The following is a 16,073-nucleotide window of genomic DNA, read 5'->3' on the forward strand; positions in this document are numbered from 1 at the left end:
AGGCTGCCTTAAGGGTGGGTCTGGTAAGACATGGGGATCTAGGGATTGAGACTGTGCCTGACTGCGTTTGCCCTAGCAAGTGCTGCCCTGGAAATGTTTCTTTTAAAAATATATATTTAGAGATAGTGTATCATACTGCTTATAATACACTGTATTTTTTCTTTACATTGAAGTATCTAAGGTATTTCTTTACAAACACAGCCACCAACCATAGATAGATCTCGTTAGGATACCTATCACTTCCTTCTCAGTGTAATTTATGCTCTCTTGTGGGTCTCAGGAGCTAAGGTATGCTTAGGAAGGCGGTAGGAAGCAGAGGGAAGAAAGTTGTGTAATGCCAAGAACTACCTCTAGGATAGCTGAAGATGAACCCTATTCAACTCCAATAGAGGAGAGAAGGCCTTGCCAGAAGGTGGAAAGGGTAATGGCTGCATGAAGGATTAATTCGGTGGTCCACTAGGAGGATAAACGACCTGTCTCAGTTGTGGGGATTCAGTCTCACTGATGAACATGATTTCTTCAAAGGCTTCCATTTGACTCACCTCCCACTCAGTCGCCTTCTCAGGTTTTAATCGAATTTCATACTGGAGTATGAGCCAACCAGACCTTGTGTCGACCAGGGTGGGTGCGAGCCATTTTATCCATAGATATGCCTCTCTGTCTTGTGACTTTTTTATTTCCAAAGTCACATTCTGGGGTGCGTTTGGTTCAACTACGGATATAAAAGACATTCCAGTGGCATTCATTGTTTGCACCTTTTATTTGGCCCTAGCATTTGCTGTCATGAATTGCGTTTTCCATCTATTATTTTATAACCCCCTTCTATTACACTATGAGCTACTAGAAGACAAAACATGTCCTCTGTCTCACATTTGTACCTCTGGTTGAGGTTTATATGATAAGAGTAACATGCAGCTGAAATTTCCTTCTTGGTGTTTTCTTCACTTTACACCAGCTAAGGTCAGATACAAACCCGAGTTATTTGCATGAGGGCAGAGATCAAACTGGACTAAGATTTGCAAGTGGAAGTCAGGATGGAAGATTACTGGGAAAGAATTTAAAATAGCTTAGTTTCCTCAGGGATTAAGGGATGGAAGAGTACTGGGAAGGGATTTAAAGTAGTCTGTACTCTCCTTGAACATTCACATGATTATTGTGAGCCATTTATTTGTATTACAGGCTTGTAGGTAGAAGTTAGCAGATTGCATCTTTGGTTCATCAATTACATTTAATCACCTCTTTTCCCATTCACTCGTTCAACAAGTGTTTGCTGAATTCCTATTAGCAAGATGAGAGCTTACTACAGGCAACCTACATAGAACGGCACCACCACATCATTTAATTTAATGTCTCCAGCAATTTCATAGCACTCTATTAATGTACCCATTATACAGAGGAAGAAATCAGCTTGGAGGAGGTAAAATTAGATCTCAGATCACATATTTGGCAACTCTCTATGGGATAAAGTTGAGGAAAATGAGCTGTAGAGATTGTTAAATTTGAGGCACAAGATGCTCAAAAGTTATCAAAAGATGCTCAATGCCATAAACCTTCTGTAAAATAAAAATCAAGGGCACAATTAGTCGAAAGAAAATTAAAATTAAAAAATGAAAAAAATAAGCATGAACTGTTTGCATGCTTATGTGTGGTAATCTGACCACCTAATTGGAAGACAGCTGTATGCACCGTAACAAGCACTGCTGAACTCTGATCATCTTCTCTAGTGAAATTCTGTACAATTTCTATTCATTTGCTTAGGAAAAAAAATTTCACAAAAGAGAGCACAGTTAGCTACCATTTTATACCCACTAGAAGGCTAGAATTTTAAAAAGTGAAAAATAACATGTGTTGGTGAGGATAAGGAAAAACTGGAGACCTTTACATTGCTAGTGGGAGTGGGAGCTAGTGTAGTTGTGAGAAACAACCTAAAAGTTCCTTTAAAATGTAAGTAGAAATGCCACATTGCACATTGGATCAAATATCTGTCTGTCTGTCTGTCTGTCTGTCTGTCTGTCTGTCTGTCTGTCTATCTATCTATCTATCTATCTATCTATCTATCTATCTATCTATCTATCTACCTATCTACCTATCTATCCATCCATTTGTCTATCTGCCTGCCTGTCTGTCTATCCAGCTATGTATAATATATTCTCTATTTATATATGTTTTCTATTTCTTGCGCTTTCTCTTTCTCTCCTTCCTTCCCTTTCTCCCTCCCTTTGTTTCTCCTCAAAACTGAAAACAAATCTTCAAGGAAAAACCTGTGTATCAATATCCATAGCAATGTTATTCATAATAACCAAAATGTGGCAAACCTCAAATGTCTACACACTGAGGAATGGATATACAAATGTAAACAAATGTTTCTACAGTCATGTATTGCATGGAATATATATCATCAGAAGCTGGGAGCAGAAGGCACAAGTTTTTTTTTTTTTTAATGTATTTGGTACAGGGTCTCACTACATAGCTCGGACTCATAGTGCTCTTCCTGTTTTCAGCCTCCCTAGCGCTGGGATTACAGGTGTGTGCCACCACTCCCAGACTTGGTGGCCAGCTCAGCATGCATGGGGGCAGGACCAGTGTGGCCTGTGGTGCCAGAGATCAAACCCTGGTCCCTGTGCTTGTCCAACCAGGTGCTTAGTTCACTGAAGTATCTCACTGGCCCTACAGGTATTGTTTAGTGGGTATGAAGACTATATTTAAGTTGATGAACTTATAGGGAAATAATTTTAAATAACTTATTTCCTTCACCTGGTAGCTGTAACTAGATAACAATTGTAAAACATTACAAATGAATTAAACACGCAAAATTACACTCTGTAAAATGGAGGTTTTTGTTATGTGCATTTTATCAGTTTTATAAGGTGAAAGAGGCATGACTCAGACTCCTGTAAGAATGGGACCCAGACACAGGTCCCTAATGGTGCATTGCTTAGGGTACTTACTTGGCTCTTGGCAGTCCTGCCCCTGCTAGTGAGGAACATCTTCTCCCTAATTTATTACCTCCCACAACGGTCTTCTGCCAGGTGGGGGAAAAGTGTCTCTATCGTGTCCTTGGCATTGTGGCCTACATTTGCCTTATAAATGAACTTCAGCAAAATGTGCACAAAACTCAATGCTTTTGTGTTACTGAGTAAACATAAAAAATTATTTTATACATATTCACTAAATGAACATTCAGCTAATTAATAGAGATTTTACAATATACTAATACTCAACAGTGTCTTTAATTAAAAAAATCATGTACAAAGGTCCAAGTAAGATGTCCAGAATGAATCCTTCATGGCAACATTTCTAAACCTGAGAAATATTGACACTTTGGACTGGACACTTTGCTGTCGAGGGACTGCCTGCCACCTGGCTGGATGTCCTGCAGCAACTCTGGCTTCGACTATCAGAAGTCGGCAATACTACTGCTCTCTCTAGGTTTCAATGTTTAAAAAAACATTTAAAGACACTTCTAAATATTCTTTGGGGGCAAAATACCCCCCCCAGGAAGGAATACCTATTTTACAGTTCTTGCCTTAGTTAAATAATACCCAACAACAACAATAACACAGAAATCAAATTCTGAGCACTTATTTGCTAGTGATGCACTTCAGGTCATTACTGGATGAGATTCAAACTGATAGAAAAATGTATTGTTGTAAAAAATGAATTTAAAGTGAATGTCCATGACCTGTCACTCAAGCTGTAGGATGCTACTTTATAGGCTAGTTCTGGGAACACTTCTTTTATTTCTTTGAAAAATATGATCCAACACATAGTTGGTCCAACAGTAGAGAAAAATTTGGTTTCTAGAATCAATGCAAATTTGACACATACGTCTCAATTTCATTTTGAAGACTTTCTGTCTTTCTTCAGTGAGCCCATCATTTTGTGGATCATATTTATTACAACAGTCAGTCACCTCAGAATCTCTCTCTCTCTCTCTCTCTTTTTTTTTTTTGAGGAACCAGAATCTCTCTTGTGTTCATTGTTTTATCCATAAATATAACACTTGAGAGCAAGAAAGTGCTACAAAATGGTTTATCATCTTAAACACATCTTATTTCAAGTGAATTTATACAATCAAAAATAATTTTATTTGTACTTATCAGTGGAATTACCTTTCTGTTTTTCTTATAATGAGATCAAAATTTTCTACCCTGATGAGTATTCCAATGATATGCTAGAGGACAAATATTCAAGTCTGAACCAGTTGGTAGTGGAAACATTTTTAGTTTTAAAAAGTCAACCACTCATGCCAATAAAATGATATAGAGTTGGATACTGAAGGGTCCAAGCCTGATTTTCCTTGTTGGGTGGAATTAGGTAAACCAAAAAGAGTTGGATGACCTTGAACCTAGTTAGCTTCCTAGATTATCCAAGATAAGAATGAACTCAATTCTGGACAAGTCAGCTCTTGTCCTGGGATCCATTTCATTTCCTGCCTAACTACAGAAGCCACTGTAACTATGCCTAGTTGCCCTACAGCTTACTGTTGATTATACAAAGCAAAAGACTTCTCTCGGGCTGAGTTTGTTCTATTTGGCTGATGGCTTCTGTAAACATTGCACTTGTGATTTTGACCTCCAGTCTGGTGCTCAAGTAACACTACTTGTTCCCCAACTTTTTATTTGTGAAATAATAACTCAGGTTGTTCTGAATGAATTACAAGTGGCTTGAGAATTGTGTTTGGAGGGCCAGCGAGGTAGCTCAGTGAAGTAAGTGCCTGCTTTGGCAGAGCTCAGCGGCTGGGGTTTGATCCCCAGAGTGCTGTGCTGCCCTCCCCCTGGGGGTGCACTGAGACAGCGATTCCAACTGGGCGTGGTAGCATGCGTCTGTAATCCCAGCAGTCAAGAGGCTGAAAACAGGAGGATCACTATGAGTCTGATCTACGAAGTTAGACCCCGTAGACCTTGTCCTAAATTCATAAAGAAAAAATTCCCTTTAAATGAATTGCATTTGGGGTAAAGCAATTGGAGCAAGTTTTGTAGATGCAGAACCAGACAAACTTCTAAAAGCCTCTTCATGAAATAGCTCTGTACTCCAAAAGGAGAATGAAAAGAAATCTCAGGGTTCCAGGGGAGACTGGGTCATCACATGCAGTATCAGGGCAGGAGACATACATAGAACACTTATGCTGGATACAGTAGAATGGGAATTAGGATCATGGGAAAGCACAAGGATATAAATTCCTCAGTGGTAAATTTACTGTCATGAATAACAGAACACCAAAGTTAATTAGAAACACTAGTTGACAAGACGTTGTGAAAAATCTCATCCTTTTTTCTGGGAATCTATCCATAAGTCAAGAAGACTCAAACTGAATTTGGGTAAGAAATTATGGATTAATTTAATAATAATAAATGATATTAATAATTTAATAAAATTAATATAATAATCTCGTAAAACAAATAGCATTAATAATTTACTAATAATAGTACATCTTTCACCCACCCCCAGCTGCCTCCCCTTACCTATGTAAGTCACATCCACAAAACGTACATCTGAGGCAGTGTTTCCCATTTTATTAGTAGCATTTACTCTCATGACGTATATTGTCCATATGGTGGTGTACTTCCTACTAAAGAAACAGGAGTTGGGACCACCAGTAGTGTAGTCAGGACACTCATAGATGATATTCTCTCTGCAAGGAGTAAAATATTTGAAGTAAATAAAAATAATAACCAGTCTCATTTTCCTCTTCATAGATCACCACCACCAGCTTTTGGAAATCAGGTATTCAGCGTGCAAAAACCAGAGCAGAAGACTAAGTCTCTGTGTTCTGCCCACATCAGCCTGGTGTGAGGGACGGCACAGGGCAGAAAAGGTTGCTTCAGGCTCTCAATTTCTCTGCCTGTCATCTGTCCTTCCCGTCTACTGCTATTGTTGTGAACTTTGTGATATGTATTTCTTGCCAATAAATCTTTGCACTGGCAATAGCCAACGCACACCCATACTCAGGGCACTAGAACTGGGTCACCTCAGGAAACGGGGAATTTCTGGCTGGGCAGTATTATTGCACAGAGATGTTCAATTAGATTTGTAGAAAGAGGATTCAGAAGGATCACAAGTCGGGTTAGTACGCTTTGAGTGGCACAAAGTCAGCAGCAGAGTGCAGGGACTGTGAAAACAGATAGTTTAGCATGAAGCAGCTCGCTAGATTGCTCTTATTTTGACTTAAAAGCCTCAATTCCAGATACACCATGCAGGTGCAGAGGCTTCCTTGACTTTCGTTACCAGTTGGAGTTTCTAAAATCTATTTGCGTGACACGCCTGTGGGTTCCACGTGAGAGGACAGCTTAGTGTACGGCTAAGCGTAGTCACTGGGAAGTGGACCAGCTGGCTCCACTAGAAATGCATGTTTTATTTTGGGGGGGGGTAAGATACAGTTCCACCAAGACTTCCAGGAGGTTCTTATTATGAGTTGAACCACAATTGCACCCATAGATGATCTTCTTTAGCTTTTGTGACACTGCATCTAAAGGCACCCTCCAGGAAACCTTGCTCCTGGGTCGTTAGTTTCCTACAGAAATATTCTCACCCCTTTTTGTTACATGTTTGTTTTCTTGGACATGAAACAAATTTTCAAACCTCCTGTACCATATTTGTCAATGTTTTTTGGTACAAATTTTCACAATTATATTGCAAAAGTAACGTATTTACCAAGAAGAAATGATGAATGACACCAAACTATAGATAAGTATCTGAGATTAATTACCACTTAGGAAATGCTTGTATGGGGTGCTGCATAGCAATCTAAGCTTATGATAGGTAATTGGAGACACAACTGATTTTGTATTGCGGCTGTGACTGATGGGCTTATGTAGGTTGAGAGATTGTTTGTAAAGAACCTCAATAGAGTAAGGTGGGCAGACATATTGTACTCTTTCCCCAGTGCTAGGAGCCTGATAGATGTAAAACAAGGAGATTATGGGAATTATAAGTCAGAACCAGTGCTACTTTGGCCTGGAGTGTCTGGACACTCTTGTGGGTATGGTAGGAGAAAATCTTTTTACCCTTCCTTGTAGTAAGTCAGCGTGTAATTGGTGGGAAGTCCTCCATTGCTGCCCGGCTTCCACCAGCATGTGAATGTTTCCTTTTCAGGAGAACGACATTTAACAATGACAGGTTTTCCAGGAGGTGACGCTCCTAAAAAAAAAAAAAAAAAAAACAAAAAATAGCCATAGCCATTGGAGTCAACACTGAGGTCTATTCCACCACTTGAGTGTTCCACTGCTAATACACACAAACTGCTGGGGCCCAGACCGGTGATGAATGAGGCTTGGGAGAGAGTAGATGAAGGGGTATGGCGGTCAGAAATGCCAAAGTGTCGGCTTCTGGTCACTCTGTTCCTTGTCCTGTACAGCTGTTGGTAGGAGAGAGATGATAGAGATAGAGGAGATAGAGATAGAGATAGAGATAGAGATAGAGATAGAGATAGAGATAGAGATAGAGACAGAGGGAAGGGGGACTTGTTTGGCGGTAGTGGTGGTAGCGTGTTTATATTTTGAGATGGAGAGACCAACAGATTATGTAAAGACTATGTAAACACAGTTAACTGAAATCCAATGAAGATTATGTAAACATGGTTAACTGAAATCCAATGACGAGTGGACCTGAGAATAAGATGGCTATATCAGGAGTGAACAATCCCATAGTCTACAAGGCAGATACCTTCCCACAACCTAAAGATGACTATACAACAGCGTCTTCACCAGGCACCAGCGACCTGTGCAGGCTTTGCCAACTCATCGCCCTCTGCCACAGCTGCACTCACTAAATTCCACTTTTCTGCCACTCTTGTATTTCTAACTCTATTCTGTTTTGACCTTTTAAATTTAATTTACTTTTGTGTCATGGAAAAAAAGAAAATAAAATTTCATAACAAAATAATAGAAGAAGCACAATAGTTAATACATTACGTGTTATCTTACAAGTGGTTAGTCAGGGTACAAGATATGGATGTAAAAATTCTCTATCAATATTAGCCACAAATCCTTCTCTTTCTTTCTTTCTTTCATTCTTTAGTTCTTTCATTCTTTCTTCTTTCTTTCTTCTTTTTTTTCTTTTGGCAGGACTGGGGATCAAACTCAGGCCCTTGCACTTGCCAGGGAAGTGCTTATTCCACTGAGCCATCTCCCCAGACACAAATCTTTCTTTTTAATGAACAAGAGATACTAATAGTATAATTGACTTGCGCTTTATCCCTTTTCCCTACTGCCTTTCTCCTTTCACCCATCCTAGTTCCTTTTTTCCTTTTTAACAATTTCTTCCAATTTCACAATATCTATTGTACATTTAAAAACTAATTTGCTCTTTCAATTTCTCACAACGGGGAGATAGCATGATTTTTACACATGTGAGTGTGGTATTTACCTGTTTCACTTCTGAGTATGTTCCCAAGGTGCATTCATGTAGGAAAGTCTTAAGTTTATCCTTCTTTATGGCTGAGTAGTACTCCATTGTATAAAATATACCACATCTTTTTCATCCATTCCTCAGTTTATGGGCATTTGGGTTGATTTCAAGATTTAGCTATTATAATTTGTGCTAATATAAACCTAGGTTCACATATATCATTGTGGTATGTTTTTAATTCTAAGAAGATACCCAGAAAAGAAATAGCTGGGCTCACTGTGACCTCTAACCCTAGATTTCTTTTAAATTTTAAAAATTATTTATTTATTTGATAAAGGTTCCTACTATGCAGCTTCGACTCATAGTGATCCTCCTATCTTAGTCTCCCCAGAGCTGGGATAACAGGCATGCACCACCATGCTTGACTTCGGTGGCTGGTTCAGGGGGACTGCATGTGGTACTGGGGATTGAACCCGGATCCATGTGCTTCCCAGGCAGGTGCTTAGCCCACTGAGCTATCTCCCCAACCTCTAATCCTAGCTTTTTAAGGAATCTCCGCATTGATTTCCACAGTGGTTGTACCAGTATACACTCCCACCAACAGTGGAGAAGGGTTCCTTTTCTCCCACAGGCCTTCAGAGTTTGTTTATTGGTTGATTCCTTGATAATAGCCATTCTTTCTCAGGTGAGATGGAATCTCAGTGTTGCTTTAATTTGCATTTTTTGAATGACTAATGATATTGAACATATTTTTCTTATATCTTCATTTGTATTTCTTCTTCTGAGAAGTGTGTATTCATCTCAGATGCCCATTTTTGGGTTGGATCTTATTTTTGTAAATGTATTTGTTACAGGGTCTCACTACGCAGCTCTGACTCGAAGTGATCCTCCTGTTTTTAGCCTCCTCAGAGCTGGGATTACAGGCATGCACCACCACACCTGATCTCAGTGGCTGGCTCAGTGTGCCCAGGGGTGGGGCCGGCGTGGCATGTGGTGCCAGGGGATCAAACCCTGGTCCCTGTGCTTGCCTAAGCAGATGCTTAGGCAACTGAGCTATCGCACTGGCCCTGGATTGGGTCTTTGAATTATGGGGGCCTGATTTTTTTTTTTTTCATTTCTTTATATGTTCTAGTTACAAGGTCTGTTTTGCTATTTTGTCTTTTATGTCACTGTCACTTCCTTTATCTGGCTGACTGAGCTGCTTCCTTCTCCCCTTCCCCATGTCCTCCTTTTCTTCCTTTTCCCTTTATTTCATTCAGCTTTGACCTGATGACCTGGTCTTACTGCCTACCTCCTCCTCCTCCTTGCTGCCATTTTTTAATGTTGCTTTTTATTGCCTTTTTTTCTTAAATTCTCTTCACCTTTTATCAGATTTATTAGCTTTTTGGACATGAGGTGGCAAAGGCATTTCTTATACTTCTATAGTACTTTTTGGGGCAAGGGACATGGAAAGAGGGAGGACAGGTGGCAGTTCCTTCTGAGTTGTAATCACTAGATTATATAAGAGCAGTATCTGCTCCAAAACTGTAACATCTGCGGGAGGTGATATGAAAAAAATGCCAACAGGATAAGACTTTCAGTTGTCTGATCGCCAGAGCCCTAAGCAAGCTGGATATCTTAGTTATTAGGTCCAGAGAGGAGAGAATAGCCCTGGGAATGTGCCCTGATGCTCCCGGGCTGGAGAAGCCCAGGGTGAATGAACTCTAACTGCCTCTCCTTCCGATGTAGCATGAGGAGCCAACGTTTAGTCCAGAAATCAGGATGGGACAAAAGAGCTCTCAGGTTGGCCCAGAAATTCAAGGAGTCCTTTCTGTTTTATTTTATCCTTGTCCCCCTCCACACAAAAGATATTAGATCAGAACTTCGAATCAAGTACCAGGGCTTCAGGAATGGACAAGGATGGGAACAAGCAAGCTGGATAGAAAGAAGAGTTTAATGGGATGACATGATTGAGCAGAGTGGAGCTCAGGACACCAGGCTGGTCGTGTCCGTCAGAACTGAGCTACACTCTGACTCACAGGCCGCACTGGGAACTGTCCCTGTGGGCCTGGAGCAGCCTTGGCAATATTTGTGATGTCGCTTATCTTCCAGGATGATTCCTGCAAGATAATGTTCTCTGGAATCATGGCAAAAATGCAAGGCTTCTTTTTGTTTGTTTGTTTCTATCAAGAGCAGGTAGGAGCCTATAACATAAGAAGGAAAGTTTACTTATAAAATGTCAAAACTGATGGTTCAATAACAAATATATTTGAAGCCAGTCAGAATGACTGTTGATCGTTTGAGTACTTAAGATTTCTCTTATGGATTACTCTGACCTCTGTTCTTATTTGTCTCTCTTTCTTTCTCTAAAAGCTTATCTTTCACATTTTCTTGTTCTTTAATAGTGCTTTTAGAAAACTTAAAAGAAGAAGGTAAAGGAGTGAAATTATAATTAGTCAGTTCCCTTCAGGCACTTTAGATAAAATGATTAAACTTAGCACTGGATTGTCTCAATGCTCAGATAGATGGTGCACATGCAGGCATACAGATCCTATGTGAATGTACATACATATGCGCTATACACGTATGCACAAACATGTAATATACAGGTATACACATGGGTATGCTCATGGCACTACACATTGTTCTGTATACATTTACATGTGATGCATGCACATGGAAACAGTTATACACGCACAGGCATATAGCCACACACAGATATACACCCCCACAGGCACCCACAGAGAAACATTTGTAATCAAGTTTCATAAAAAGTTAATGGACACACATGTACATATGGAAATATGCGCATCCAGAAATTCACAGGGCTGGATGCACAGAAATAGTACACAGGCATGTTCTAGTTTAGCTGTGGACTTTATTTCTTCCGCTAGCACAATAATGATGTTGGCCATACCTAATTTCTACCATGTAACAGTAATCCTTTACATCCTTTTGTTTATTGTTGTTAAAGAATTTTCATCATTCTAAGTGAAAATTTGAGAAGCCAGAGAGAGTAGGCAACCAGATCAAGCTCACAGAGCCAGCAGTTGGAAGACTCCAGACTAAAACTCAGATGTTGTCATTCTCAGAGCTGTTTCATTATAATCCCCAAATAAGAACTGAAAGCAAAAGCACAAGGACAAGATCTTGCACTAGTTTTTTGCATTAATTAAAAAAATTAATACATTGGTACAATTTAGATATACACAGTATTCACATTCATCATAGCGAACTTGTACCTGTACATGATATATCTTAGTTCCTCTTTTTTTAAATGTTGCTAATAATTTAAAAGAAACAATGACAAGAGCATTTTTGTTTTTCTGGACTACATTGCAAGACCTCAATGGTTTTTCTACCCTCTTGATAAAATTCCAGGCAACATAAGTAAACAGGCCATCTCTTACTCACCATTCAGAAGTCTGATGTTGAGAAAAAGTAGCAAGATGAAAACCACTGTGGGTGTCTCATTTTCCTTCATGGTGATTTCTTTCCCTTGCTGTAGGAAATGTATCAGAGAATCCCTGAAAGAGAAGGCACCAAGCAACTTTTAGGAAATGACAGCCTGGTGAGGCATATGCATAACTTTGTTCTGTATGTTTGCAACTGGATCCTGCTCCCTGCATAATGTGAATGACAAACAGGAGGAAGGGAATGTGGGAAAATGTAACAAGGGTGATTTGGCTCAGAAGCCTTGATTCACATTTTTCATTCACATGAAAAATTCCACCACCAGAGGTCATCAGATGACAACACAGGGAGTTCAAGGGGTGCTGAGGAGGGTTGGCTCCTTTGCACACCCCCCAAAGAAAAATTGTTCTCTTTTCACCCCACAGGCCTTTAATAATATATCACCCATTTTGTGTGACATAGTGTGTGCTACGAGAGAACCATTCTATGAGTGCTTTGATTTACTGGCCAAAATTAATCCGGACTGAAAAGTCTGTATTCTTAGCGTGACTCCATCTAGCACAATTAATACAGCTATTCTGGAAGATGGGAAGGTCTTCCTCTGGAAGCTTGGCTGAGAAAGTTCCAGAAGTCTGGGTTTTAGACATGAAGCAAACCCACAGTGAACTCCATTGATTTTCCATGTAGTTTCTTTCTCCACTTTGTAAAACCTCATAAAAAGACATAATAGACTCTAGTAATACTTCATTTCCCTTGAGTTTGGAGTGTTAAGTAAAATTTGAACCTTTGGGGGTTGAGAGTTTTGAACAATTTATTATTAATTTATTATTTTTACCCTTGGAACAGTTTTCAAAGCCTCTACATGTCCTAAGAGAAAATGAGTTCAAAAGACATTTAAAAAAAGACTCATTAGTCTTATTAGACTTCAAACAGTCTTAGAAAACAATAGATTTAGTCAAATAAGTGTAAATTCTTAGAAACATATGTCTTTAATTTCCCTTAAATTTTATTTTTATAAATCAAGGGAAGATATCCAGGGGCAAAGATGGTCATCATAGGACATTTGAAATGCCAGAGTGTGGTTTAACACGTCCCTAAAAAGACCAAATTTTTGCCCATTTCTGCAGAGATTGTGGGTATTTTTCCACTTCCCGCTGCATATCACTTATTGGAAAACTTTGAAGGCTTCATGAGCCTACCACCACTTTTTTGTGAGACATACTCAAAAGCAGAAATCTTAGAGACAATAGAGGTTTGGGGACTATCAAGAGACAGAGCCCCTGTATCCTGAGGTTCTTGGTTCTATAAAGCATCTGCTATCATGGGTCCTGTGAAGCAGCTGTGCATTGCTCTTTAGGGGACCTTTCATTTGTCCTTCCAGGATTCCTTCCAAGTGCCTTCCCAGCTTGCACATTGTGAACCATCTCATCAGCCCCTCAGTGTCCTCTAAGTCAAGTGCTCAATGACTCCTAATGGGTTTGAAATCATTTTCACTACTTCCAAAGCACCTGCTTTGAGAGAAATATTGAGCTAAGTACCTTAATCATTTGAATTTCATTTGTCTTCAAAATAGCCCTTGGGTAGGTACAGGTCACCAGTATTCAATTTTAACAGATGAGGAAACTGAAGCACACACAGGTGTGGTATATTGTCAGCCACATGCTCATGGGAGAGAGCACTGTATTCTGGTAAATCTAAGGGCATCTGATAAATCATCTTGATTTGTGGTAAGTCTGTGATGGATGGTGCAATTATTCCCCCATCTGTTGGAGAGACAAAAGCTCACTCCAGGTGAGCAACACTCCAGTCCTTGCGTGGCCATGGAATCCTGGCAGGAATAGAAAAAGGCAGAGCTGAGAGTGATTATCTCAGCTATCACTTCATTTATGTTTGAACATCTCAAAAGCTGTCTATCTTTTGAATCCAGCTTATTAGGTACATATAATCCAGAAAGAGCTTTTTGTCCTGACAATTGGTGATCTCAGCCTGGCTTGGAAATGAGATTCCACCCATGGACTAAAGACTATAATATTTCTTTATATCCTTTGGGGCAGTGCACGAAAATGTTAGAGCACAACATGTCATAATCATACCTTTCAGGTGAGATCAGTGGCAACCCAGACAGCTCTTCCAGAATACAACTCCATATATTTTGAACAAGAAATGCTGAGATGGGGAGCAGGGCACAGGCAGTAGATTTAGGTCTCTGCTTACACTTTTCTGTGTTGGGGCGGGATCAATGAAATTGCTAATTTAAGTTTTTCCTATAGTGATCTTTTAGGAAGCATTTTATGTGCTAAAAATAAACAACTTTCCTTTTGGATTTCTTGAGACGTATATGGGATGGATCACTACCACGCACTAATGCCTAAACTTCCATGCCAGGGAGTTGCACATACACATTAAGCCTATTGCAGTTTTATTTCAATAATGACTTCCCAACTTATTCTGTATCTCAACCCCCAGTAAAAGGAACTCCACTGGGTCACTAAATCTTCAAGAGATAAACATGTTGGAAATTGCTCATGCCTGGGAAAGCTGTATTGAGCTCATATATTGGGTAAGTCCCAGAACTAAATTCATGTCTAGCTGATTTACTGACCAGTTTTTATAGCAGGCAGACACTAAGATGAGTATAAAGTTGGGTTTTATCTCTTTAAGTCCATTCTCCATTGCAAGGGCTTGAGCAAAGATAGATGCGACCCCCTTATTCACCAGTTCAGCTTGTATGGGAACATCCCTTGAGGGTGTTTCATGAGGGATTTTCATGATTCTATAGCTGCAATGGCTCCAAATATTTGGAGATTAGTTAGCAAAATATCAACTTTGCATGCCCAGTCCAAGGCAATCAATCATCTGAAGACTTGCTTCTTGCCAGCTCTCTGGGTACAAATGTGGTTTAAAAATGAACAGCTTGCCAGGGAAGTGCTTAATTCACTGAGCCATCTCCCCAGCCCCAAACAACTGAGCTAAGGGGCAGCCCTCACCCCCAAAATGAACAGCTTGGACCTGAGGGTAGGTTCAAACAAGTGTGCAGCCCTCACACCATGCTCATGACTATCTTCCTTGGTTTCCTCTTTTCTGAATCCTAAGAGCCACTCATCTACACATTTCTTCCCATTATTACCTTATTCAAGAATCCATTCCCATCACGCTATGGTGAGAACACCACTTCACTCTTCCTTGAATTGCTCTGCATCAATACCAACCCTGTTTCGACTTGCTTTTTCCAAAAGCCTCCCTTCATTATTTTGTTCCATTTGGCCAAGTCACTTCCACAGAGGCCAAGAGTGGAGAGAGGTCCAGCAGTCCACACCCTGACAGCAGGTCTTCTTGAGAAACTACAACCACTCTGCACAGATGAAAAATCATGGCCACTACCCGCACTAAGGGGGGCATACCATGGACACGAGTAGTGTGGCTCTCTCAGACCTAATAATGACAGATCTGATCTCTGAACACCATTACTTCCTGCTGTTAACCTTGTAACCCTTTTGGCTAGGTCTCTTCTGCATGCTCTGGCCCACCCAGGCCCAAGGCTAGTCAAACTTGAGTGCCAGCAGCCTCAGCTCACCCACACTGAGGGACCTGCTCCCAAGAGCAGGTACCAGGTGATCTCCGTATAGCATGCTCTTTGCCCTTTCCTGTCTTATTTAACATTGTCCATCATGGCTGACTCTAGCAATGGACTTTAAGTGCCAGGCAGGGATTCTGAGGCTCTTTCAGCTGTTAAAAACCCAAATCCTTGTTGGACAAGCAGGTAGAGTGCAAATCTTTCCTTAAAGACTGTCACACATATGGTACACATAAATTATAACTATTCTCCAGTAACTAATCTCCAAGAGAATGTGGTCGTTATATCTTTTTTTCCCCTGTATTTAGGGCAGGGTCTACTGGGTGTTCAGGGTCTTAGTGCTTAGATAGACTCGTAGTGATTCTCCTGTTTACAGCTTCCCAAGTGCTGGGATTACAGGCATGTGCCACCATGCCCAGTCCCAATTGCCATCTCAGCATGCCCCGGAGGCGGGGCCAGCAGGGCATGCCTGGGATTGAACCCCAGCCGCTTTGCTCTGCCTAAACAGACACTTTAGTCCCCCAAGCTATCAGGCCAGCCCTGCTTGTTATGTCTTGCAGATTATAAAACAGCATGAAATACATAGACCCCCAGAACCCCAATTCATGCCTCCTCCTGATCTCTGCCTAATCTTTCCAGTAAGTGCTATTCTCCTGCCTCGCACACTACAGATTGATTTTGCATACTTTTGAACTTTATATACAGTACACAACATCAAACATTTAAGGAGTGTGTGTGTGTGTGTGTGTGTGTGTGT

At 40.4% G+C, this 16,073-nt stretch overlaps 1 protein-coding gene across 6 annotated transcripts in view; it reads right to left on the reverse strand.

Moving 5' to 3' along the window:
* Prlr (prolactin receptor) overlaps nucleotides 1-16,073 on the reverse strand; it is a 233,559-nt gene that overhangs the window by 15,025 nt on the left and 202,461 nt on the right. For 5 of the 6 annotated variants that reach the window (XR_002819348.1, XM_023707469.1, XM_023707468.1 and 2 more), the window contains exons 2-5: nucleotides 11,743-11,855; nucleotides 7,008-7,140; nucleotides 5,466-5,635; nucleotides 543-712 (exon numbers count right to left, since the gene is read on the reverse strand). Coding sequence is in view for 5 of the 6 variants with exons in the window: in XM_023707469.1 (XP_023563237.1) it covers nucleotides 543-712; nucleotides 5,466-5,635; nucleotides 7,008-7,140; nucleotides 11,743-11,812 (543 nt within the window). In the remaining variant the exon portion in view is untranslated. Of the gene's footprint in view, nucleotides 1-542; nucleotides 713-5,465; nucleotides 5,636-7,007; nucleotides 7,141-11,742; nucleotides 11,856-13,280; nucleotides 13,334-16,073 lie in introns of those variants that run through there. The other variant, XM_023707466.1, reaches the window with a different exon arrangement.

The sequence above is a fragment of the Octodon degus genome, unplaced genomic scaffold (genome assembly GCF_000260255.1).
Source record: "Octodon degus isolate 3935 unplaced genomic scaffold, OctDeg1.0 scaffold00293, whole genome shotgun sequence".
NCBI lineage: Eukaryota > Metazoa > Chordata > Mammalia > Rodentia > Octodontidae > Octodon > Octodon degus.